This window comes from Thamnophis sirtalis, unplaced genomic scaffold (genome assembly GCF_051295495.1).
Source record: "Thamnophis sirtalis isolate CommonGarterSnake01/CBP01778 unplaced genomic scaffold, rThaSir2_p1.2 scaffold_7, whole genome shotgun sequence".
Taxonomy (NCBI): domain Eukaryota; kingdom Metazoa; phylum Chordata; class Lepidosauria; order Squamata; family Natricidae; genus Thamnophis; species Thamnophis sirtalis.
The window spans coordinates 31,996,588-32,022,077 of record NW_028261387.1 but is presented as its reverse complement, the minus strand read 5'-3'; the positions used below and the strand labels follow the sequence as shown (position 1 = coordinate 32,022,077).

The window sequence follows — 25,490 nt, the reverse complement described above, 5'->3', positions numbered from 1 at the left end:
CTATTGGAATCCTCTTTCATTGGAGTTTCAAGGCTTTTACTAGGTAAACAGTGGTTTGGAGTTTCTGTCAGGCTTTCAGCCTATATCTGGGTTTTTCTGGAAGCATTGGGAAATCAAGTGGGAGGAGACAGAGCAATGGAGTTCCAAAACATTGATCTCTGCCCGGCTAAAAATAAGGGGGGGGGAACACTGTGTAAATGGCGGATGTAGAGTTAGAAGCAAAGTTTGGAGCACCTTGTCATTTGCTTTAGCCCACAAAAAGAAAGAGGTATCCTCAAAGAATAAAGAGAATGGTGAAAGAAGAGAACTTTAATGCCTCAAAAATATTTGAGCTTCTTTACTGGGAAGCCAACTTTTGAGTAAGCCTGGCCCAGGATAAGCCTGGCCCAGGATCAGGAGTCTGGATAATGCTGATGTGATCAGATTGATGAGGCAGGGTTTTTTGTTTTTTTCCTGTGGAGGATGTGTTTCTCACAGCTTGGTATTCACAGCACACATAGATATTAAGATTTTTTCTTTTTTCCCCTTTTTCCTAAAAAAAAACAAAACTATTTTAACTATTTTAAGCCTAAAACAAATAGGATGACATGCTATTCCCCAAACAGGTCTCTTGATTCCGAGCATTCATCCCAAGTGTCCTTTTTACTTTCTGACTATCCCTTTCCAGAAGCATTTTTGAATTTTGAAGCCGCCTGTTAAAGCCTCCTATTTATTACATCTTCTTCAGAAAGGGCTACTGTGCATCAAATGGCCTGAGTGATCAGCATGGATGTGAAAGTAGAAAAAATGCAGGATAGAATATATTAGGATAAAAATTTAAATCTAAATCAAAAGCGAGAATTAGAGAATGGTGGTCAGGTGAAAAATAATTGTGCATATTATTGTGAAGTTGGGGCTTATCAGTTTCTCTGGTTCTTTGAAAGACTGTCTCATTTGAGCCATTTGTACTCTGTTGCTAGTTTGTCCAATATATGTATATAACCCTAACCCTAACCCTAACACATACTATATTTCTCCCCTCCCCCCTCCCCCCTAAGACCCCACCTCCCTTCCCCCCCCGACTTCCCAGAGCCCGTACACGGTATAGCTTTTTAACAAACACAGTCTAAAATATATTAAAACAAAGGAGATTAAAGAAAGGAAAAAAAAGAAAGTCAATAAGATCTCTACGTTGGACTCAGCTTCTTGCTGTTACCCAAACTTTAAGCAGTTTAACTTATTCCTAATCTTAAGCATAGGCTATCTGGAATTTCTTAGTCCCATATTTGTTTTGTGTATAGTCAATCCATTTTTTCCAGTCTCGTTTATATCTCTCATTTGAGTGGTCTTTAAGATATGCAGATATTTTAGCCATCTCGGCTAAGTTTGTAACTTTCAATGTCCATTCTTGAGTTGTAGGCACGTCTTCCTTCTTCCAGTATTGCGCCACCAACAGTCTTGCTGCCGTTATTAAGTGCAGAACCAAATTGGTCTCTACCGCTGTAAAGTCAGTACATATACCTAGTAAAAATAGCTGAGGAGTGAATTTTATCCTTCTTTTGAAGATATTTTGCATGATCCACCACATTTTTATCCAAAATGCCTTAACCTTTCGACAAGTCCACCATATATGAAAATATGTAGCATCGAGAGAACCACATCTCCAACATTTAGGCTGTACATTCGGATACATAGAAGCCAGCTTTTTAGGATCTAAATGCCATCTATAAAACATCTTATAAAAATTTTCTCTCAAATTTTGTGCTTGTGAAAATTTCACATTTCTTACCCAGATTCTTTCCCACGTGTCCAGCATTATTGGTTCTTCAATATTCTGAGCCCACTTTATCATACAGTCTTTAACCAATTCCGTTTCCGAATCCATCTGTATTAGTACATTATATATCCTCTTTATATGCATTAAGCTTTGATCTCTTATTTGTTTAAACAAATTATCCTCAACTTTGACAAAACCAGTTTTTTGATCTATTTTCCACCTGGCCTGTAATTGGCCATACTGGAACCATGTTTGAACTACCTTCTCCTCTTTTAGTACCTCTAAAGATCTTAATTGTAGAACCCCCCTTTCTAAAGTGAGAAGTTGTCTGTAAGTGGTTCTATCGTGTTTTTGTTCTATATTCATGTTTTCAATTGCATGTCTAGGAATTGCCCACATGGGTAACTTATCATTTAGTTTATGTTGATATTTTCTCCAGACCCGCAATAAAGCATTTCTTAAAATATGAGTTTTAAAGATCTTATCCAATTTTTTGTTGAATAACAAGTAAGCATGCCAACCATATACCAGATCATGTCCCTCGATATTCAATATTCTATCATTAGTTGAATGGGTCCAATCACTAATTGCGGATAGGGCCACTGCCTCATAATATAATTTTAAATTAGGTAATTTCATGCCTCCTCTCTCACGTACATCTTGCATTATTTTCATCTTTACCCTCGGCTTCTTTCCAGCCCATAGCATCCCTCCTGATCTTCCTTTTGTTTAGTATTCATATTTATAGCTAATATTTTGGTTTTTCCTAAATTTATTTTAAAACCAGACACTTGACCATATTGATTAATCGTGTTCATTAAAACCATACTGGATTCCTGCAGTTGTTCCAATATTATGACCAAATCATCCGCAAAAGCGCGGAGTCTATATTCTTGCTGCCTAATCTTAATCCCTTTTAGACCATCCAAGCCCCTATTTTATTCAATAATACTTCCAAGGTTATAATGAACAATAGTGGGGACAAAGGACAGCCCTGTCTTGTACCTTTTTTGATTTGAAAGGAGTCTGTTAAACTTCCGTTGACTATGATTTGAGCTGTTTGCTGTTGGTATATTGCTTTAATTGACCGTAAAAAGCTATCTCCTATCTGCATTTTTTGCAATATCTTCAACAGAAATTGCCAATTAACTCGATCAAAGGCCTTCTCAGCATCCAAAAATATGAACGCAGCAGGGATTTGATTGTTCTTTCCCAAATATTCTAAAGCATTAATGATTAGTCTAACATTACTCTTCATCTGTCTCCCCTGTATAAAACCTGTTTGGTCAGTATGTATCAATTGTTGAATAACCACCATTAACCTATTTGCTAGTATTTTAGTAAAAATTTTATAATCTACATTAAGTAATGAAATAGGTCTATAATTTTTTGGTTGGGTAATATCTTGATCTTCTTTGGGTATCAACGATATAAACGCTGTCTTCCATGATGGGGGCACTTTACCTTCTGTTTGAATTTTATTAAATAGTTCTCTAAGAGGTTCTACCATTTCTAACTGTAAGTTTTTATAGTAAACCGCTGTCAGGCCATCTGTGCCTGGTGCTTTCCCTAACTTTAGTTGTTTGATTACCTGCAGGATTTCCCCAGAGGTTATTGGTTGGTTCAACTTTTGCCTGTACTCTTCTCTAACTAGGGGTATTTTCTCTTTATCTAAGTATTTGTCTATGTCTAAACCCCTAATTTTGTCCCCTTTGTACAATTCTGTAAAAAATTCCCGAAATGCCTTTTGAATCTCCTCCTGTTGAAACACCTCCTTCCCTCTATAACACAATTTAGATACATTTCGAATTTTTCTTTTTTTCCTAATCTGATAAGCCAACCACCTGCCGGGTTTGTTTGCGTTACAAAAAGTATTGTGTTTTGCATATAATAAACTAGTGGCTACCTGGTCAGAGATCAACATATCAAATTGGGATTTTAATATGGAGATTGCTTCCTTAGCCTTTGTATCGCCTGGATTTAATATTAGTTCCAACTCTTTCCCTTTAATTTCCTCTTCCAATTCTTTTCGTTTTTGCCCTTGTTTATGTCTATGTATTTTGTTTATATTCATCAGTACTCCTCTCATATACGCTTTGCTTGCATCCCATACAAATTCCATAGATGTACCCTTATTCATGTTCAGAACAAAGTATTCAGATAACAATTTTTTACAATCATTAATATACTTTTCATATCTAAATAAGTTTTCATTCAACCTCCAAGACCTTCTTGCCTGCACTACCCTTCCCAATTCCATCCAAACTGGGTTATGATCCGAAAGAACCCTCGCTGCAATCTTTGTCTTCTTCACCCTAGAAAGTAAATCATTAGTGATTAGTATAAAATCAATCCTTGAAAGGGATTGATGTCTATCAGAAAAAAAGGTGAAGTCATATTCTTCTGCATTTCTTTCTCGCCAAGCGTCTCTCAATTCGAAGTCGTCCATCATGTCAAAAAAAGATTTGGGTAACTTAGCTCGGATTTTAGTATTTGAGCGAGAGGTCTTCTTATCTCTTTTAGTGTCAATCACGCCGTTCCAGTCACCCAATAGTATACAAGACTTAAAGTCCCACTGTACTAATTTAGCAGGAAGATTTCTATAAAATCCGTCTTGCTGTTGATTAGGAGCATAAATTCCCAAAAGTAGTGTCTTTTTCCCTTCTAAGATTAGGTCTAGTGCGATATATCTTCCAAAGGGATCTGCTTCAATTAGTTCAGCCTTAATGTCTTTTCTTAAGTATACAACTATGCCATTTTTCTTTTCCGTAGCAGAGGTCACAAAATGTTGACCAAGTTTGGGGTTGAACAAATATTTTTGATCAGTTGATTTGATATGAGTTTCTTGCAGACAAATTATATCATTCTTGAACTGTTTAAGATAGTGAAATATTTTCTTTCTCTTCTGTGGAGAGTTCAGTCCATTGACATTCCATGTCAAAATCTTAGTTGTCATTTTTGGTTGCCTGAAGCTTTTTTAGAGCCTCCTGCATGGCCTGTCTAACCTTTGGCTTGGCTCCTCCCACAGCTTCTGAGCTTGTTGCTGTAACTCCTTGGTCGATGGCCAGTGATTGTTGAGATTGTTGCATTGTTGCTTGTTTTTCCATTTGTCTGGTAGTCATACGGCTAGGTCTTTGTTCCCTGACCCCTTGCCCTTCCGGGAGGAGGAGATGGTACATTTTGTCTGGTAGTTGTGTGGTTTGCTGTTTATCTTGTCCTTCTCGTGGTCTTCCTCCAGATCCAGATGATTCAGGGTGTCCCACGTTCAGAATCTTGTGATAGAAATCTCGAGCTTTCCATACAGAGTTGAGACGATATCTTTGCTTGTCAAATGTAATTATAATACCAAATGGCACATCCCATCTATACTGTATCTGACGGTTTCTGAGCTCTTCCACTAGAAAAGCATAATCTCTCCTGGCTCTTAGCATTTGAGGTGGTATTTCTTTCAAGACAATCAAATCCTGTCCGCCAATTTGAAGCCTGGTGTTATAGGACTCTTGTAGTATCATGTTTCTGAACTCTCTTGTAGCAAAGTATATAACTACATCTCGGGGGAGTTGCTTCTGTTTTGCCGCCCAAGAATTAACGCGATAAATTTTATCGATCTGCCAGTCAAAGTTGGACCCCGGTCTTCCCACCGGTCAAAAGCCTCTGAAAAAATCTGCTTCAAGTTCTCCTGTTTATCTTCGCGCAGCCCCCTGACTCTTAATGCAAGCTCCATCTGTCTGTACTGTATCATAATAATTTGTTTTTCAGCATTTTCAACTTTTTGTTCCACCACTTCAGTTTTAGATGTCAAATTAGTGTTGGCTTCATTAAGAACCTCTAAGTTATCTTCCATTCCAGAAATATATTCTGTCAGTACATTTACAAGTCCCATCATATCATCATTCATTTTGGCGATCCTAGTATCAAACTTATCATATAAGACTTTCATCTCATTCTTTATCTCCTCTCTGAATTCTCTGAAGGTTTCTAAATTCTGCTCTCTAAATTCTCTAAACGTTTCCAAAAAGAATTCTTTCATTAGCAAATCTCCACTAGGGGGCATAGAGGGTGGAGGCTGCAACTTTGTGCCAGGTATGGGGGACGTAGCCCTAGGAGGTAATTTCCCAGGATTTAATTTTGATGCCATTATGTCTTTTCTTCAAGCAATTAATCAAACTCTGCTGGCCCGCTGTGCAGCTTACCCAAAAAAAAAAAAAAAAGTTCCTCCCTTTTTGCAGAGAGTTTGCGGAAGGTTTCAAAAGATTAGCATTATACCAAAACAGTTCAGCAAATTCACCTCTGTTTGGAATGTCTCTATATTAGCAAAGAGTCTTTTAAAACTTTTAAAGGTTGATAAGAAAAAAACCTTGTAATCTCTTCAGAGAAGTGGAGCTAATTAGTGAGAGGCTATTCCTTTGATCTTTTTTATCACTGTCTTTGCCGAGGAGTTAGGAATGTACCATTATTGCAATTGCGGAAGCTGCAGAATCGCCATCTTAGGAGCTTATTTTTTTTAAGAAACCAATTGCACGAAGGAAACTCTTGTAAAACTGAAGCTAGGATTATTTTTTTTAGGAAAAGCAAATAAGGTTCTCAGGTACGGACTCTGCTTGTATTAGTTTCAGATAAATATCTCAAAAATTGTCCTAAGAGGGGGTTCCTTACTTTGCGCTGTGAAAACAGCCGAGGTTTCTGGCCGGAGATATGATTCAGCCTTGGTTGCCCCCCCCCCCCTTCTGTTCGCAGCAGAAAAAAAAAGCTGCAAACTTCAAAGAAAGCTCTTACCAGCTGGATCTCTCTCTCACTCTTCTTGCCTGAAGAATGAGATATCTACCAGGTGTTTAGGCAGATAACGCAACTAGAAACCTGGGGGCAGCTCAATTAAGCCGCCGCCAACAGCAAGGTCCCGCCCCAGAAGTCTCTCAATAATTGTGCATATTATTGTGAAGTTGGGGCTTATCAGTTTCTCTGGTTCTTTGAAAGACTGTCTCCTTATTTGAGCCATTTGTACTCTGTTGCTAGTTTGTCCAATATATGTATATGATAATTTGCATTGGGCTCCATTATATAGTAGCATTTTGATTTATTATAGGTATGGAATTGTTTCTTTGAAACCCCTAACATCATATTATCTTGACCCTTACCTGAAAATGAACATTATAACAGGTAGTCCTTGAAGTTGCAACAGCATTGAAAAAAGTGACTTATGACCATTTTTCATGCTTATGACTGTTACAGTATCCCCATGATCACATGAGCTACATTCAGATTCTTGACAACTGACTCACATTTATGACAGATGCAATGTCCCGGGGTCATGTGATCTCCTTTTGTGATCTTCTGACAAGCAAAGTCAATGGGGAAACCAGATTCACTTAACAACCAAGTTGCTAACTTAACAATTGCAGTGATTCACTTAACAAATGTGGCAAGAAAAGTCATAAAATGGGGCAAAAGTCACTTAACAAATTTCTCACTTAACAACATAAATTTTCCACTCAGTTGTGGTCGTAAGTTGAGGACTACCTGTAAATTATGCTTACTTGTAAGTTATACACTGGACTGCAACAGAAAATTAATACATTTAATTTCTATAAATTGTTGGATATCTCTGTCTGCCCATATTTTTAATTTAGAAGCAAATGAAATGATGCAGTCCGAAAAGGGTATATATGGTTGATCGAATAAGAGAACTTTCATAGTGTGTTCTATGTGTGTTCAATGTAAGACTGTTGTAGTATTCATAATATCCATTTTCTGTTTTTCAGTATCCTGATAGAGTGCATCCAACAGACAAGCATCTAGAAGTTATGATAAATAAATATGGCCTAGAAACAAGCCCATTGGCTCCACAAGTATTTGGAAATGCTGGCAAAGAACACATGGATAAATATGGCATGTTGAAATATTAATGTTCTAAAAAAACATACAATGAAGATATTTTGTATGCTGTAATATTGTTATTGAAGTGCCACATCATTGTGAAAATCTTTGTGCCAAAAAATCTTATTTCTACGGGGGCACAGTTTTGATGCAGTATACAGTCAGCTGGAATTCTGTTAATTGTTTGTCTTTTGTGTATTGAAACATGATTCTTATCTAATTTCTATTGAGCCTCTGAGATCACGAAATCACGATAAGCATGGCATATTTTCTTAAACTGCATTAAATCAACTAATGGAGTCATCCTTTTTAATATCCTTTTTATATGCTTTTGTTTATTTTAGGGACAAAGCCTCAACACTTTGCAAAAATTGCCTGGAAGAATCATAAGCATTCAATGAACAATCCGTAAGTACAGTGTTTTAGGTAACATGTTAGAATACAGACTTAAAAACAAGTATTGTGTGTTTTATTGGGGGAAAATGCAAAGAAACATTTAAAATGGGGGAGGAGTGTTGGAAAGGTGGCTTTTTTTAGCCATGCTAAAAAATAGAGATAAAATTATTTATACTGAATATCCTATTAAGATTAGGATATACAGTAAGCACCAGGCATCTAAAGATAAAGGTAAAGGTTCCCCTTGCACATATGTGCTAGTCGTTCCTGATTCTAGGGGGCAGTGCTTATCTCTGTTTCAAAGCCGAAGAGCCAGCACTGTTGGAAGACATCTCTGTGGTCATGTAGCCATCATGATTAAATGCCAAAGGCACATAGAACACTGTTTACCTTCCCACCAAAGGTGGTTCCTGTTTTTCCACTTGCATTTTTACATACTTTCGAACTGTTAGGTTGGCAGAAGCTGGGGCAAATAACAGGAGCTCACAGGAGATCCGAACTGCCGACCTTCTGATCGACAAGCTCAGTGTCTTAGCCACTGAGCCACCATGGTCCTTTGAACCACTGCGCCCCTTGTAGCTTGTAGGTATCACCAGATACCTACAAACTCTAAATAAACAGCTTCTGAGCACAGCCAATATTTATCTGAATACAAATACATATCAAAAGGGAATTATTATTTTCTTGTACTTCCTTGGGAACAACAACAAAAATTAATCTGCTACTATTAGCAGTATTATGGTAAGTAGTCCTGAGCAAAGCCGATTTATGCAACTACATTATTAAAACAAGATTTCAAAAAAGTTTCTAAACTTGCGGAAGGAGCTGGCAAAAGCACCAGCAGGAGATATTCATTGCAAAATTATATGATGATTTGACATATTGTGGGAAGATACTTTGAAGATTTGAAGAGTAAAAGCAATAATTCACTGCCGCTGTTGTTGAATTGTTCTGATTGCATCCATTCTCTCTGTTTTTTGTAGAAATTCCCAGTTTCAAAAGGAATACAGTTTAGATGAAATCTTACAATCTCGCAAGATTTTTGGCTTCTTGACAATGTTGCAGTGTTGGTAAGAATCCAGCTCTACAGTGCTTTTGTGACCCCATTACTCCTTTTTAAGATTATTTCTCTTGGCTATTTTCTTCTGTTTCTTTGGAGCACTTCCTTTTTGCTAGATATTGGATCTTTTTTTTAAAAAAAAATTAGAGATTGAATTAGGGACTTTGCATAAAGCATAATATGAACCACTACTCTGAGTCTTACACAAACATGTTAACTTCAAAAGTTACAGAGGTGGTTACATGATAATGATAACACACTGTACATACTTGAAATTGCAAATTTCCTATGCAGTAATATACAAAATAGCACATTTACACATTTCTGCTATATAATTGTTTACAACTCATTAAGTAGTCTTGAGCCTCGTAATTTCAGTAGTATAAATTTGACTATTGGTCAAATTCTCATCTGCCACTGTAAACTTTTTAAACATTTAAGGGGAAATACTTGCATGGGTAGAGTATTTTTAGCTAGATAATGTGGTGGGACACCTTAGTCAGAAATGGAAATCCTAGCTTGAAACCAGCTTTTGATTCTCTCCCTTACTGCCCCCCCCATCAGAAATTCACAACTTGATCTTCAACCTGAAAAATGGTAAGGCTATTGGAAATGAGTTGATAAAAGCAGAGTAAAATCCAGAGTTGTTGGCCCCTATATTACTGTCCCCTTTTACACATATAAATTGTTCATGGAGTGGAATAGTCCATAATCAACCTTTATTGTGTGTTTTAAGTCCAACATCTGATGGTGCAGCAGCTGTAGTCCTCGCTAGCGAAGAATTTGTGAAGAAGAACGGATTGGAGTCGAAATCTGTTGAAATTTTGGCCCAAGAGATGCGGACTGACTTTCCGAGCACATTTAACGAAAACAGCTGCATTAAAATGGCAAGCTTGACCTTTTAATGTATACAGTAGCCTACACCATACATGAATATACCTATGAAATACTGAAAATAATTTAAGGATTAGACACAAACTGAAATGATAAAATAACCCCTGCTTGCTATAATATAAAGAATATATTTTAAAGGGAAAAGGAAGTGGGGGGAAAAAACACAAGCAACCAAGTGTGGGAGCTGGGACTTTGGCAAACAGCTCTCCAGGAGAAGACCAAGAGATTTCTAAGCAAAAAGCATTATGGGATAGAAAGGGGCACGATGGCTCAGAAGTTAAAGAAACTGAGTTTGTCATCTGGAAAGCTGACAAGCCATGTTCAAGACCCAAGACCTGAGCTTCAGTTATTTGCCCCAGCTAGCAGTTCCAAAGCATGTAAATGTGAGTAGATAAATAGGTACCACTTCAATGGGAAGGTAATAACCTTCTATGCACTTGCCGTATATCACGCTGGCCATATGAGCACAGAAAATGTATTTGGATAACAGTGGCTTCCTCAGCTAAGAAACAGAGCAGAGTAGTACAGTTGGATTCAACTGGACAGGAAAAACATTTACTTTTTATGGAAGATCCATGGAGAAAACAGGGAGCTTTCAGTTTAAATCTCATGCTCCAAATCTAACTAAAGCATGCAAAATTTCTGAAAGAGCACTTCTTGTTGGATATGAATGGGTCATAGAGCAAGATTGAACAGGTGTACAATGACCAACTCATTACTTTTGAAGAAAGTAATTTCATAATTCCGTGAATATATTTAATAGAATTCTTGGTAGACCATCCTAATTTGTTTCAGTGATGCCTAAAATTAACCTTTTCCCTGGGCATATAACAGTGTAGCTTAATTCAAAAGAAAAGTACCCAATTTTCTTGAAATAGCTGGATGTATATTTTTAATTTGCTGCTGTTGCTTTCAGTGCATTTATGTATATGTTGCCTTTTGATGTACATTAATTGGAAAATATAAAGTGATGGGGAATATATAAAGTCCATTTATTATTCATGAATTTTTAGTGCATATTTACATGGCATCTTTAATTTCTGATAATTTTATTTTTTTCTGTGGTCTCTCAAAAGTAGAGCTTCTTGATGGGGCCAGTATCTAAATATTATCAATCCCTGCATATACAGTCAATTCATATTTGTCCATTTGGTTATAATATTCCAAATGGACAAATTAGTGGTGTTCGTGTGTATATAAACCATACTATACACATATTCCAATTTTAAAAAGGCCATTCATCAGTACAATTAAATGGAGTTCAGAAAACAGAAACATTCAATGAAATGCATTCTGGTTATATTTTATTGTTTTTTAGGTTGGTTTTGATGTGACAAAGGAAGCTGCAAAAAATTGTTTTTTGAAAACTGGCCTAACACCAGAAGATGTGGACGTGATTGAACTTCATGACTGTTTCTCTTCTAATGAATTAATTACATATGAAGCTCTGGGACTCTGTCCTGAAGGTATTCCTTCAACATTAGAACTACTAAACAACTTGGTCATAGCCAGCACACAATTAAGTGCACTTTTCCCTTTGTTTAACTCTTTAAAATTGATCTCTGGATGCAAGATGATTGCTAGAAAGTTCTCTCTCTCTGACGTCTTTCTATCATCACACAGATAAAAAAAGCACAGAGCAACAGAGTTGGAAGGGACCTTGGAGGTCTTATAGTCCAACCACCTGCTTAGGCAGAAAAACCTATACCATTTCAGACAAATGGTTGTCTGATCTATTTTTAAAAACTTCCTGTGTTGGAGCATTCACAACCTCTGGAGGCAATGATTTTAAAGTTTTAAAGTGACCTCCTTTTTGTTAGCACTGCCTTTGAAGACAGTACTAACCTTTAAGATTTCGAAGGAATAGGTTTAATGAATAGGAGACTATCACTGTCCTCCAAGTCTAGCAGTCCTTGTTTAACAACCACAGTTGGGATCAGTCACTCAATCGGTAAGCAAAGGGTCATTAAGTGAAACCATAACTGTGCTTATAATCTTGCTTCAGTTTTCTTTTGCTTGATGGAAAGATTGCAAATGCAGATTGGTAGTAGTTACTTTTTCATCACTATTGTAATGGCAAATGGTCACTGTATGAGGCAGTTAGTAAATAAGAACTACCTATATAGTATGCTGTTGTAAGGATATGAGTTTGGTTGTGGAAGTGCTGTCTGAAATTTGGCTGAAATCAGATAATGAGCATTGAGTAGAGACCATGAAAAAGATTTGAAAATAATGCCTATCCTTCATGGAAATGAATTAAGAATATTTTACACATATTAACTATTTATTTAATACTGTCTTGTACATCCGTTGAAGAGTGGTCTTAGAAAAGCTGTATAATATTTTTGAATGGGAAATGTAGCAATATAAGTTATTGCTTGATGGGTGGTGGTTAAGGCCCTGACCTGGAAACCAGGAGATTAAATTCTAGTCTCACTTTAGGCATAAAAGCCAGTTGGGTGACTCTGGGCCAGTCACACTCTCTCAACCCAACTCACCCCACAGGGTTGTTGTTGCAAGGAAAATAAGAAGAGGAAGAAGTATTAGACATGTTTGCTGCCTTGAATTATTTATAAAGTAATAAAGGCAGGATAAAAAATGTAATAAATAAATATAGCTAGAGCATAAAGACTTCATTCCTATGAACTTAAGGATATAGAAATACAGCTATTGTTGTGCTGTCCCTATTAAATGAATTACCATTCTGCACTATTAATGTCAAGTTTATGTCAGAGATTTCAGGAATTTTATGTAGAAGTGAGGCTATCATATGCAATAATAATTTCCTTTTTTTTAAAGGAGGAGCTGGTGAGCTGATTGACAGAGGAGACACAACATATGGTGGAAAATGGGTTATAAATCCCAGTGGTGGTTTGATTTCAAAAGGACACCCACTGGGTGCTACAGGTAATTCAGTTGTCTATAAGGCTTTTAAGTATATTTATGGAGGAAATATTGTCCCAAGCTATCTTCATGCCTTCACTTTTTTTAGTATGAAGGTAGTTCTTTATGTAGAAAAAACTAATACATACAACTAATACTTATTACAAATATACTGGTTTAAGATGAATTTGGTTTCAAGCCTATGCATGGATAGATAAATATTTATAATCTCTAAATGGAGCGGTGTTGGTTAATATTTTTGTTAGAACTATTACGTTAAAGATTATGATAACTTTTCTAAGACTAAATTTCCCTTGGGTGAATCTCATATCCTTTCATGGCATATTTTCTTAGCAACAATAGGAAAGTGTTTCAGAATGTGTTTTAATTTCTCAATGTAATCTCTAACCTGTGTATGCCATCCAAGTACAGCCAGTATGTACCATACTTACCTTGTCAAAAAAATTGGCGAGATCTATTCATTTTCTCCCCAAATAAGCCTTTCCTTTGTGTGTATTCATATTTGCTCAACTGCTTGTGAATTTGAACTTAGCTATTGATTTTAGGAGGCTTGCACCCAGGACAGATTGTATTTATACTTGTATTCAAATATTGTTGCTCCCTTGATGATGTGCCTCTCTGGGCTCTTTTCCTCTTTGTCTTTATTTAAAATCATCCATGAACTGTCTAGGACTGTTATTCATAATTGGTAAAATGGAACAATTTGCTTAGCAATAGCACTTAGATTTGTATAACGCTTTACACCCCTCTCTAAGCTGCTTGCAGAGTCAGCATATTGCCCCCAACAATCTGGGTCCTCATTTTACCCACCTTGGAAGGATGGAAGGCTGAGTCAACCTTGAGCCTGGTGAGATTCGATCTGCCAAATTGCAGTCAGTAGAAATAGCCTGCAGTACTGCACTCTAACCACTGCGCCACCGGGCTCATAGTTCAATTTATTGTTCTTGACTATTGTGTTCCTCAGCATATTTATTATGTTCTTCAGCTAAAAGACAACTTTAATCTGGCTGTTGAGAGTTCAAATATTAAAGGTGCAGAAACAGAAAATGCTGCCCTAATGCTGAAAGCTAATTTTTAATCTGTTGCTCTGTGCAAATATGCTGACATTCTCTTTGATTTCAGGAGTGTAATTGCTCTTTGAACAAGGTGATGAAATCTTTTTATTTGAGCTTACATCAGCTTTTCAGTTTTTTCAGAATTATTGCTCTCTACCTATCTGCTGGCAGCATTCCAGAGAGGGCCATTCAGAAGAAAGAGGGAAGCTACACTTGCCCTTTGCTTCTAGTTTGCATAGCAGGGAAATGCATTGCCGTATTAGGGAAAAATGTTTGTCAAGTCTTGCATAACTTAGAGCAGTGTTTCTTAACTGGGGGAATTCTGGGAGTTGAAGTCCACATATCTTAATGTTGCCAAGGTTGAGAAGCCTTACAGGAAGACAGATTCTATTTAAATGTTAGGCGGTGAAATCTATAGGAGAACCAATTCTTTGGGAAGTGATGAATTCCCCACACTGGATGACTTCTTGCAGAGGTTGGAGAGCTGTGTCCAGAATGCTATAGGTTGGCCATTGGCCATAGAGAAGCTAGCTTTGGTGTTTTGAATGAACCTTCCCAATTTTGTGATCTTATTAGGAAAATATACAGGTAGTTTTTGTTGTCAATTTAATAAGACACTTTTAAAGATAAACATAAGCGGGATTACTTAGACCTAATTGGTTTTAATGTGTATTTTAACTAACTGTGGAAATGAGTTTGCATGGTTTTAAAAAAACATCTTTAGCTCACTCCATGGCATGCAGGCAGGTCATAACATGCATGCATTTAGATTAAACTAATACCTGCTTGCTTGCTTCTTTGTTTACAGATAGTTCATTTAATGGTGGTTCAAAGTTACAATAGTCTCAGAAAAAGTGATTTATGTCCAGTTCTTGAAGTTAGGATTATTTTACCACCCCACCATTATGTAAATTAGGGAATTTAGCAACTGGCTCACATTTATGGTGATTGCAGCATCTTGGCAGTCACATGATCACAATTTGTGACCTTCCCAGCTGGCTTCCAACAAGCAAAGTCAATTGGATTTGTGTAATGACTGCATGCTTCACTTAATAACAATGTGATTGGCTTAACAACTATGGTAAAAATGGTAAAATTAAATCTCATATAATGGCTGGCTTAACAACTATCACTTAGTGTGCAAAATTCTAGTCTCAGTTATGTTTGTAACCTATACTGCTTTTGGCCCTTCACAAAATATATATGTCGGCTGTTGTGAAGTAGGCTCACATTTTTATCACAAGAACAATATAGTAGAACTTAAGAATCCATCACCCTGGGAAACTGTAACTATTTTATACAGTTCCTACACTTGGATTTTTATTTTTTAGTTGTTTGTCGGCCACCTCATCACAAGGTGAATCTTTATAGCAAAAAAGTAATGTTCATAGTTGTGGTTGTGGTGCAATTTTTTTTTAATCAGAAGGCTTCATCTTGGATTTCAAACACGCCTCATTCCTTTCAAGTTGGGTGTGCATGAGTTTTTGCAATACAGCTTGATCTACAGGCTCTGTGTTTGATGCATTAGGTCTGGCTCAGTGTGCTGAACTTTGCTGGCAGCTAAGAGGAGAAGCCGGAAAGAGGCAGGTTCCCGGTGCAAAGCTAGCTTTGCAGCATAATTTTGGCCTTGGTAGTGCGGTTGTAGTCTCTCTCTACAGAATGGGCTTTCCAGAAGCTGCACGGTGAGTCTTTCTTTGATGCATTCATTTCCTCCCCTGTGCAATATTCGTCCTTGCCGCTGTAGGAATTTCAGCGACTTCGTTTCTGCTTTGAACCTTAAAGTGCCTGCTGTAAATAACCTGATTAAACTGCTCATTGTAAATCAGATTAATCTACCTGCTGTAAATGACATATTTTACTATTATTTCCCACTCTAATTCTTGCATAATTAAAGTGGGCATAATTAAAGTGGGCCATCCTTCTTGCAACAGGAAAATTATGGGATAATAGGTGTAAGTTCTTGGCTCAAAATCCTTTCTTTGGAAGAGGAACTTCTTTTTGTCAGATGCTAGAAGCTTTATTTATTTTGCTCATGGATCAAAGAGTTCTATCTTAATTATGTTTTCCAAATATACTTCCATTTTTTTCTTTTAAAAAAGCTTTTAAAAACTGTAAAGTTAAAAGAATATACAGAACAAGTTTTAAATTGCCTAGAAAAGGTGAGGGCCAATTTTGTACCATAATACTGTAAGGTGAATTAAGATTGGTCATGTATTGATCACCTATGGATTATTCTTTTAGGCAACAGTTAGGAGTATCCAAATCATTTTATAAGGTTATGATAAAGAGCAAGGAAATTTAGATTGCAAAAAACTTATTTAGGCAGTTAACTAATTATTTCCTGGGTCCTGGGCTTACTTATACATTGATTTTCTCCATTTTCTCACACACGTGAGAGAGAACTATTTGCATGCTTTAATAGTTTTTCTATGGTTGGCAGCGCACATTTCTTTGTATAAATAATGGTTTGTTCATTTGTCAGATTTATCTCCTATATTCCCAAGTCCACAATATTTTTTTCACACTATAATGTTGCAAAACTGGACCAAGAGAGATAATGCTTGATCAAAATTATCCATTTTATATGAGCATAGCCTTGAACCAGGATCATTTGTAACTATTAGATCAAGTACCAGTTCAGTACACAAAGCAGATGTCCGTAAAGGTCTTTCCAGTTAATAAGTAGCTTTAGTGTAATGTGCATAAAATTCTTTACAAAGAGCAGATTATGATGAACTAGAGGAAAACATGCATGGGGGCTTTAGATTTAGAAAAGACTACTTAGATTCCCAGTATGAAAAACCTAATGGAAATAGTTGGCAGTTTTAAACCAGCCTGGATTTCTTATGATAAGATGGCAACGAAAGAATTTCGTTTAAGTTTTGCTCTGACCCATTTTACACTAAACCAAATCAGGCTCAGGATTTTGTATTTTTATATTCCACTACTCTCTTTCTCAGGATTATTATCTTTTCTAGAAAATAATAGCTTTAGATTAGAAGTTAATTGAACTAGTAATAACTCAAGTTTATATTCTTTCTCAAGGTGAATTCATTTTTTTTCACATTGCTGTGTTAAGTAATTATCTTGCTCAACTGGAAAATGAAGCATTTCAGCTTTTAAATCGCACACCCCCAGGGGCTTAAGATAGATTGCATCTTTTATATCTTTACCCTGTTTTATCTTTACAGTAATATGTGGAGGAGGTTACTCTGATTTTGCTTATGGCAATTTTGGGAGGGTGGAAGTAAAATTGGGTTCAAACAGAAAGTTTCCCTAATACTTTTCAAAGAATGTGCAGATTTTACCTACATTGTGAATGTGTGTTTCTGCTGGACATATGCGTGTAGCAAAATTATATTGCTAAAATCTTGCCTGATCAGTTAGCAAGGATTTGGAACATTAGGATAGGTATTGAATAATTACAGAAAAGATAAGCTTGTTTCATCATTTCCATTTTACACTTTCATAACTATTGTTCACAGCTGATTGCCAGGAGATGTTTTGACTAATTTAGCTATAGCAATTATTAATATAAAATTTTGCCTTTTTCGCATGTTAAACATTGTTTCTACCTACGTGCACCTCTTAATTCTGATTAGATTTTTTCCCCCTTCAGATTACCCTGTATTTCTATTTAAAAGACATATTTAAATATTTCTCTCCCTCTTCCTTCCCTTGTAGAGGCTGTTTGATTTTGGCTTAGTGCATTTGAGGAATTATGCTTTGTAAACCACTATTATGGCTTAATATGTGTGATACATGCAAACTATAATTAGATTGTATGGAAAATTGCTTGTTGGAATCTGCTTATTTCATTGATACTGTTATTTTTTTCCCATTTCAGGAATCGGAATATCCAGGCCATTCCCACTAGAGCAATGGTTGATGGATTTAAATCAGCACTTGTATTCAAAGAAATTGAAAAGAAACTTCAAGAGGTTTGTACAGTAAATATGCTTATAAAATACATTGCCAAAGACTAATTTATGTACCGGCACAGAAATATTTGAAGTACACAAATTATTATTTTATTTGAATATGGCTGGTCAGCCAAAATGAAGTCTTTTTAATTATCAGATTAATTTTCCTTGTAATGAGTTTTTTTTACTTACAAAATAAAGAAAAAATAGGTCAGAATTAAGAGACAGAACAGTGTAATCATTTTTGTCTTTGTCTTAATAGTAGCTATAATGAATTTCTGAAATACAAATTGCACTTTGTAAAAAAATTAAAAATTGATCATTTACATGGAATTGTGTGCCTTTGTACTATTAATATATCTTTGTTGAGTAACCTTGGAACTAGAAAAACCTGATCATGTTTTGGTGGTAATATTAATCGTATAATGGGAAGTTGGATTAAGAGTGCCACTTTGTACTGGAGATAGGGAGCAATATGCTTGAATGCATATTGGGGGGAGGGGAGACATTTTTTCCTAACATGTAGCAAAATGTTCACAGTAAACCTAAGTTTCTGGGTTTGCCTTGCCTGCCTGCAATTGCTTCAGCTTTTTTCTAGGCAGAGAATGAAATCTAGGACAGGGCAGGATTCAACTTGGCAAAATAATTAGCTATCATGTTATAGATTGTGGAGATAAGTATTTAGTATCTCAGATAATTATGTCCATATACACTTGGCATTGTAACCTGAAACAATTCACTCAAAATGAAGCCACTTCAAGTTTCATGGGTATACTACCTTGACACTGGTTATGGTTGAGGATACTTACTCTCCTTAAAGAGCATTTTTTTCAGGTAAGAGTGCTTGTGCAGTATTAAAGAAAGAGCTGCAGTTCAAAAACTTCCATTCTTTCATACAAACTGCAAGAGCCCTAGAGTTTATGTTATTGCAACCAACAAATCAGACCCTACTGCTCAACATGCCAGTTTAAGCATCTCCAACTTTTTCTTCCAGAAAAGATGACCTCATGATCTCCCTTGGAAGTCAATTCCATTGTGAGACTATTCTTTCTGTTAGCAAGGTTTTTCTCAACATTCAACTGCAATATTTTTTTTTCTGTAACTAAAATCATTGGTCCATGTATTCAACTCTGTGATAACTAAGAAGTGGAAATGAACTTCTATGTGCCCATTCTTCTCAATTCTTCACTAAAATAATTCTCACATATTGTCCTTCAGCTGCCTATGATTAAGGCTAAATACACCTCTCAACCAGAGGTAGTATTCAGCAGGTTCTGACCAGTTCTGGAGAACTGGTAGTGGAAATTTTGAGTAGTTCGGAGAACCCCATCTATTCTCTCCCTCCTGAGTCCCAGCTGATGGGGGGGGGGAAGAATGGGGATTTTGCAGTAACCTTCCCCTGGATTGGGGAGGGAATGCAGATTTTATAGTATCCTTCCCCTGCCATTCCCACAAAGGCATGCCACGCCCACCAAGACATGACCACAGAACCAGTAGTAAAAAAATTTGAATCCCACCACTGCACTCAACGTGTTCTCATGGGATTTAATTTCTAGACTGCTAATCTTTCTTATTGCTTTTCATTGCCCAAATATCAGTATTGAATCCTTTTTAAATTGTGATAGGAAGATCTGAGTACAATTCTCAGTGGGGCACCTGATCTCTATAAATTGGAGTGTAACTATTCCGTCTGCCTTTTGGCAGCCGCAAAGTTGCTGAAAGATACTCAGTTTGGGATTATAATTCTATTTTTTCACATGTATCATTCATATCTAGTTCATCTTCTGCTTGTGTATTGTATTTAATTTGTTTGGATTAAAAAACTTTGTAACTACTAAAATTAATTTTGTTATTTTTACCCAACTTCTCTAAACTGTCAAGGTCATTTTTAATTTTGTTTCTGTTTTCTCCACTATTCGTTATCTTGTCCTGTTTAGTGTCAGCAAATTTAAGTTCTTCATTTTTTCCATGTTGTAGTTGTTTGCGATAGTCATTTTAATACCTTTAAAAAAAATATTCTCATCCACCTTGGACTACTTCTAAAGTAGTGGTCCCAACCTTTTGGATACTGGGGGCTGGTTCCGCAGACCAGAGGGGGCGTGGTTTCACAGCTACCTGCATCCCACGATGGGGCTTCACTTGTTTGTACGGCCCAGTTTCTGGCATGCCACAAACCGGGTGTGTTCCAAAGACAGGGGATTGGAGATCCCCGTTCTAACGAAATAAAACTATCACTACCATTGGCAGTAGGTATGCTAAACCTTAGCAACAACTCCATTATGTTCTTGATCTGTAATCTAAAAAGATATGATATTTTATGAACAGAGGGTCCGGAAAGTCTACATTCGTTCTGTTCTTATTAGGAAGTCAGTTATTATTAGAATTCTGTTCTTTGTCTTCCTCAGGTAGTAATTGTGGCCATTATGCTTTTCAAGGCCCCAATTTCTTGTCTTTTGTTCGGTGTGATCTTAGAAACATAGCATGTGGGAGTTATTTCTTCATTTCAGCTGTACTTGATTTTTTCTTTTTTAATCATTCATTTATTGGGTTGACTCCCTCTGACAGCAAATCCTTTAATCCAAGAAATTTTCATCCTCTTAAGTGTTTCCACTTACTCTTGCAAGTCTCTAACTTAAAGTGGTGATATCATATTTGCTAATATTATTTGGATTGCTAACCAGGTGAGATGTGTGTCTCCAATGGCTTTGAAAGCAGGCGCCACCAAAACTGATATAAAACTGTGAGCAGTGTCACCGAAGAACACGGTGACTACACTGTGTTTCCAGACGGGGGTTGTAGAGCTCATAAATGAACTGTAGCGCATCTTCTCCAGCCTCCAAAGATTGCCATATATAATGTTGTTTGGAATCATTCACTCAGATTAATGAGAAATGTCTATAAAGCTTTACCATGTTAAAATATGTCACACCCACCCACTTTAAGATAGCATTTTAATGATTGTAACTTTTACATTACAGGAAGGAGAACAGTATGTCAAGAAAATTGGTGGCATTTTTGCCTTTAAAGTAAAAGATGGTCCTGAGGGGAAGGAAGCTACTTGGGTAGTTGATGTGAAAAATGGTAAAGGCTGTGTGGATAGTGACACTGGTGAGTGGGCGTTTTTTAAAAAAATTCTTAGATTGTTGGATTAAAGGTCTAGCAAATTATATACTGTGGGTGTGGATGAAGTCTAGGAATGGGCATAATTAGAGACTGCATTATTACATCTGCAAGTAAATGATTGTGATGCACTGAAAAGCAGGGTGGATTTGATTTAAATCACTAGTAAAAAGACTTGATTTAAATCAACTTGATTTAAATCATAATTATAAAAGAGCAACTGTCATCTCTGTCCAGCAGCAGCTCCTCTTCTCACCCGCTGTTGAGTCACCGACAGTCCCATTTGCTTTAATGGGACAGCTGGTGATGCAGTGACACAACAAGGTGAAAGACGTGGCATGCAGCAGGTGAGTGGATGCCCACTAACAGGCGCTGCCATGATGGATCTGAAATAATAGGTGCTCTTAAAATGAAAGGACTCATTCTTGCTGGTAGTTAGAATCTTTAATATTATTACTTGCAAACAAAATGAAGGTTTCCTATTTAGCTTGCAGAGCTTGGATTCATTGAATGAGTTTACCAAAAATGTAAATATTACAGAGTATACAGCCTCATGCTGAGCATGCTAGAAGTAGCCTGCAGTGCTGCATTTAACCACTGCGCCACCTTGGCTATGTTATTTCATGTTGAATAAACTAAATTATGAATGTATCTTAAATAGAAAACTATCTTTAGAAATAGTTTTACTCCAAAAGCATTTTATGAAAATAAATTTGATAAAAAATAAAAAAATCTGATTTAAATAGTAAAAATCTGATTTTTTTAAAATCCAATTTTATCCACCCTGATGAAAAGTAGTATAAGCTATTCATTCTTGACTTGATGCTTTCTTACAAGTTCCAATTTTAAAACACTTGCATCTGAAATGTAAGGCAGAAGAAAATGTTTGAAATATTTTAGTTATGTTCCCTTTTTCTCTTCACTTTTGGATACAGCATTGTTGGCTTTTTTGCCTATTAGTTGGCTGTGTTATGAAAAGTGCTGTTGATTATAATGCTGCCAGTTTTCATGCAAAGATCAACTAGGCAGCCAACATTTTTAAATGTAGACCACCAAAATTTTGTTGGTGGTCACCTATCCCTACTAAAAAATTATATTGGCTTATAATTTTGTACGTGATAGAAAGAAAATAATACTAATACATAAGGAGTTACCATATGAACTCTGTAGCACATTATATTTGAATTTGATCATATTTAAATTTAATCAATTTTTTATTTTGTTCTGGCCCTGCTTACTTTTTTGAGTACATCTGCTACTATAACACTGAAAGATCAGATATAGGCATAAACCCCTGAAAAGTTATATTCCTCAGTTTAAGATTTTTCTTGCTGTGGTTGGTCACCATAATGTTGACTTTTTTATTATATGTCATCAAGTCATTCTTGACTCCTAGCAACCGCATGGATTTTTTCCATGATAATCTCCTAAACTGGTCTTTCAGGTCTTCCAATACAATATATGAATCACTATTTTTTTATCCAAAGTTATTCTATAAATTGAGTAATAAGATCTGGATAATATATAGCCAAGACTCTGTCAATGGTTATTTTTTCACTATAGATAATCCTCGACTTACGACCACAATTGAGGCCAGAATTTTTGTTGCAAAGCAAGGCAGTTGTTAAATAAGTTTTGCCCATTTTATAACCTTCTTTGCCACAATTGTTAAGTGAACTACTGTAGTTGTTAAGTTAGTAAACAAACAATTGTTGAATGAATCTGGCTTTTCCATTGACTTGGCTTGTCAGAAGTTGTCAAAAGGTTTTCACATGACCCCAGGTTACTGCAACCGTCAAAAATATGAACTGGTTGCCAAGCACCTGAATTTTGATCACATGATCATGGGGATATGGCTGTCGTAAGTATGAAAAATGATCATAAGTTACTTTTTTTCAGTGCTGCTGTAACTTCAAATGGTTATTAAGCAAATGGTTGTAAATTGAGGATTACCTGTAACAACTTTTCTGTCATAACCTTATCAGCTATAATTTTGACTTGTCTGCCATCAATATTTGTGAACGTTTGATATCTTACTTTTACCAAGTCACCCATAATTTGAAAGTAGAACATCCTCAAGTACAGAGATCATGTTTTAGGAATTAGTGTCCTGTTCAAATATTCTAATATTTACTAATATTTACTAACTTTTTCTGGCCACTGTAGATAAGAAAGTCGACTGTACAATTGTAATGAGTGATGATGATTTGCTGTCACTGATGACGGGCAAAATAAATCCTCAGACCGTAAGTAAAAAGCAAAATAAATCATACCACTTACAATATCTCTATTACTTTATTGCAGAGGATTAATGAAAACAGCTTGCCCTATTTTCCCCTCTCGATTATTTTAGATTAAATGACAGTTAAATTAATTCTAGATGTTGTCAGTACATGCTTATTTATTTTATTTGCTTTTCACATTTCTGTGAAAAGACTCTAGCTTCGTTCAATTTTGTTTAATTGTGGTCCACAGTGGCTACTTCCATAAATACATTTTGCTTTTTTTTAATAATGAATTTTAGTGATGGTAAAAACTAAAAAAGAAAAGAATTTTTAAAATTCTCTTTAGAATTTTTAATTCTCAGTTATATTTTAGTTTAGTTATGGTCAAAATGGCTTTTGTATCGAGACCTCACTGAAAAATTATTTTGCCTAAAGAAGTAAAAATGTTTTCCTTTTTGATAAAATTATTTGCTTCATCTCCTATTTAAATAAATTGATCTGTAGACTGATTTATACATGCTTGAAAAAGTTAATGTTAAAATAAAACCACCTATTTAGCCTCAAATTTTTGCCTTCCAACCTTGAAAGGCGTGATCTTTGAAGACACTTTATTTAGAATTGAATGAATACATTAACAAGTGAAATGTAATTCTGTTTTTTGTTTAATCTAGGCTTTCTTTCAAGGGAAGTTGAAAATTACTGGGAATATGGGCATGGCGATGAAGCTACAGAATCTACAGCTCCAAGCAGGCAAAGCTAAGCTTTGAGCCACTCTGACTTCGAGATGGAATGAAACTTGGAAAACAAGTTCCTTAAGAACTAGGCTGGAACTAGATGTTGGAAGTAGCATGTTCTCCAAATACATGTATTTGACTTTAGATTTCTTGAAGCATTTAATTGTTTAATTGAAATTTTGACATTGCCTTCCATAAAACCATTACAAAGTTGGTAAAATATTAACATTAAAGTATCCAAGACCATGTGGTATGTAACAGATTGCTGCAAATCTATCTAGAATTACTTTTCAATGTGCAAAATGAGAAATCAGTTGGCCATATTTTTTTGTACAATTTTTAACACTAAGAAGAGCAGTAGGAAAGAAAATGTGGTTTGTTGGCAAAAATGTCTCCACGGTTTCTTTTTTATTCTTTTATACTTGTCATAGACAATTTAAAAAAAAACCTTGTATTTCGGCTGGAATCTACTGAGCCATTTTAGGCAAGGCCAAGTCGAGGGATTTTTTATCTCCCTTTGGCAGATATATACATATATTTGTATATAAAACCTGCTGACATATCACAAATGGCTATGCACAACCCATTTTTGCCCAAAGTTGATTTGGAATTGTCGGGGAAGTATTGAAGAAGTCCAAAGCTCCCACAGTTGAACAGAATTAAGTATACTTTTCTTTGGATGTTACTATCTAAAGCAATTTGCTGCTTCTTTAACTTGCAAGGATTGGATAAGAAGTCAGTTTGTTTGCATTAATGCAGTTAAATAAGATAGCACCAGTTGCAATTAATATCGTAGTGCTTTTCTGCATATTTATAAAGATAAAGGTAAATACTTTTTAAACGCTTAATTGGTTTAATTATGATATACTTAGATAAGGAAACTGGAGATTCTTTAATAAATTCCTTTATAATATGCTATTTTTTTAATCCATTCTGGTTGGAGGTAATGTATTCTGTTCTGCAACTTTCTTAGTAAATTTAAATCAAATCTTCTGTTTGCATTTGTGGTTTCTTCTTTGGTCATATTTTGGTCATTATAATAAATATTCAGAAGTAGTATAACTTAGTCATATTAAGCATGAAAGAAACTGCACAATGAAAAAGGTGGTTTTGCATATTGAAATAAAAATAATGTATTTTTATAGATTAAAATGATTGGTGTTACAATTCATGGAGTATCCACCTTAAAACAAAAACTATAAAATAGGCTTTTGAAACAGTAATGAAGAGTCAGGATTAAAAAGTACATCTAAAACCTTTCACACTTTAGATACCTCTATACATTTAATAACATTTCTACCAAAATAATTTTATAGGCTACTCCTTTGACTGGTATAAAATCTCGCTATTTTTCGTTGAATATTTTTATAGTATGCTATGGAGGGCAGTTTTTCCCCAGATTTTTTTGGGGGAGGAGGAGCGGCTGGCTTTGTCTGGATCCTGTGCGTACTCAGATGAGGCTTTGCTTATGCGGCACCGGTCCTATTGGGCCACAGAGAGATGCTGGTCTGAGGATTGGGAGTGGGGACCCCTGCATTAGACTAACATT

General features: G+C 35.8%; 1 protein-coding gene across 1 annotated transcript in view; it reads left to right on the top strand.

The window, feature by feature from the left end:
* The window catches only part of SCP2 (sterol carrier protein 2), a 41,540-nt gene extending 16,606 nt beyond the window's left edge, over nucleotides 1-24,934 (top strand). Inside the window, exons 6-16 of the mRNA XM_087719646.1 lie at nucleotides 7,516-7,642; nucleotides 7,975-8,038; nucleotides 9,010-9,096; nucleotides 9,823-9,973; nucleotides 11,299-11,446; nucleotides 12,780-12,887; nucleotides 15,468-15,621; nucleotides 17,787-17,880; nucleotides 20,841-20,970; nucleotides 23,149-23,228; nucleotides 23,879-24,934. Of these exons, the coding sequence (XP_087575772.1) occupies nucleotides 7,516-7,642; nucleotides 7,975-8,038; nucleotides 9,010-9,096; nucleotides 9,823-9,973; nucleotides 11,299-11,446; nucleotides 12,780-12,887; nucleotides 15,468-15,621; nucleotides 17,787-17,880; nucleotides 20,841-20,970; nucleotides 23,149-23,228; nucleotides 23,879-23,974 (1,239 nt within the window). The 3' untranslated portion in view covers nucleotides 23,975-24,934. The remainder of the gene's footprint in view (nucleotides 1-7,515; nucleotides 7,643-7,974; nucleotides 8,039-9,009; nucleotides 9,097-9,822; nucleotides 9,974-11,298; nucleotides 11,447-12,779; nucleotides 12,888-15,467; nucleotides 15,622-17,786; nucleotides 17,881-20,840; nucleotides 20,971-23,148; nucleotides 23,229-23,878) is intronic.
* Nucleotides 24,935-25,490: the final 556 nt, after the last annotated feature.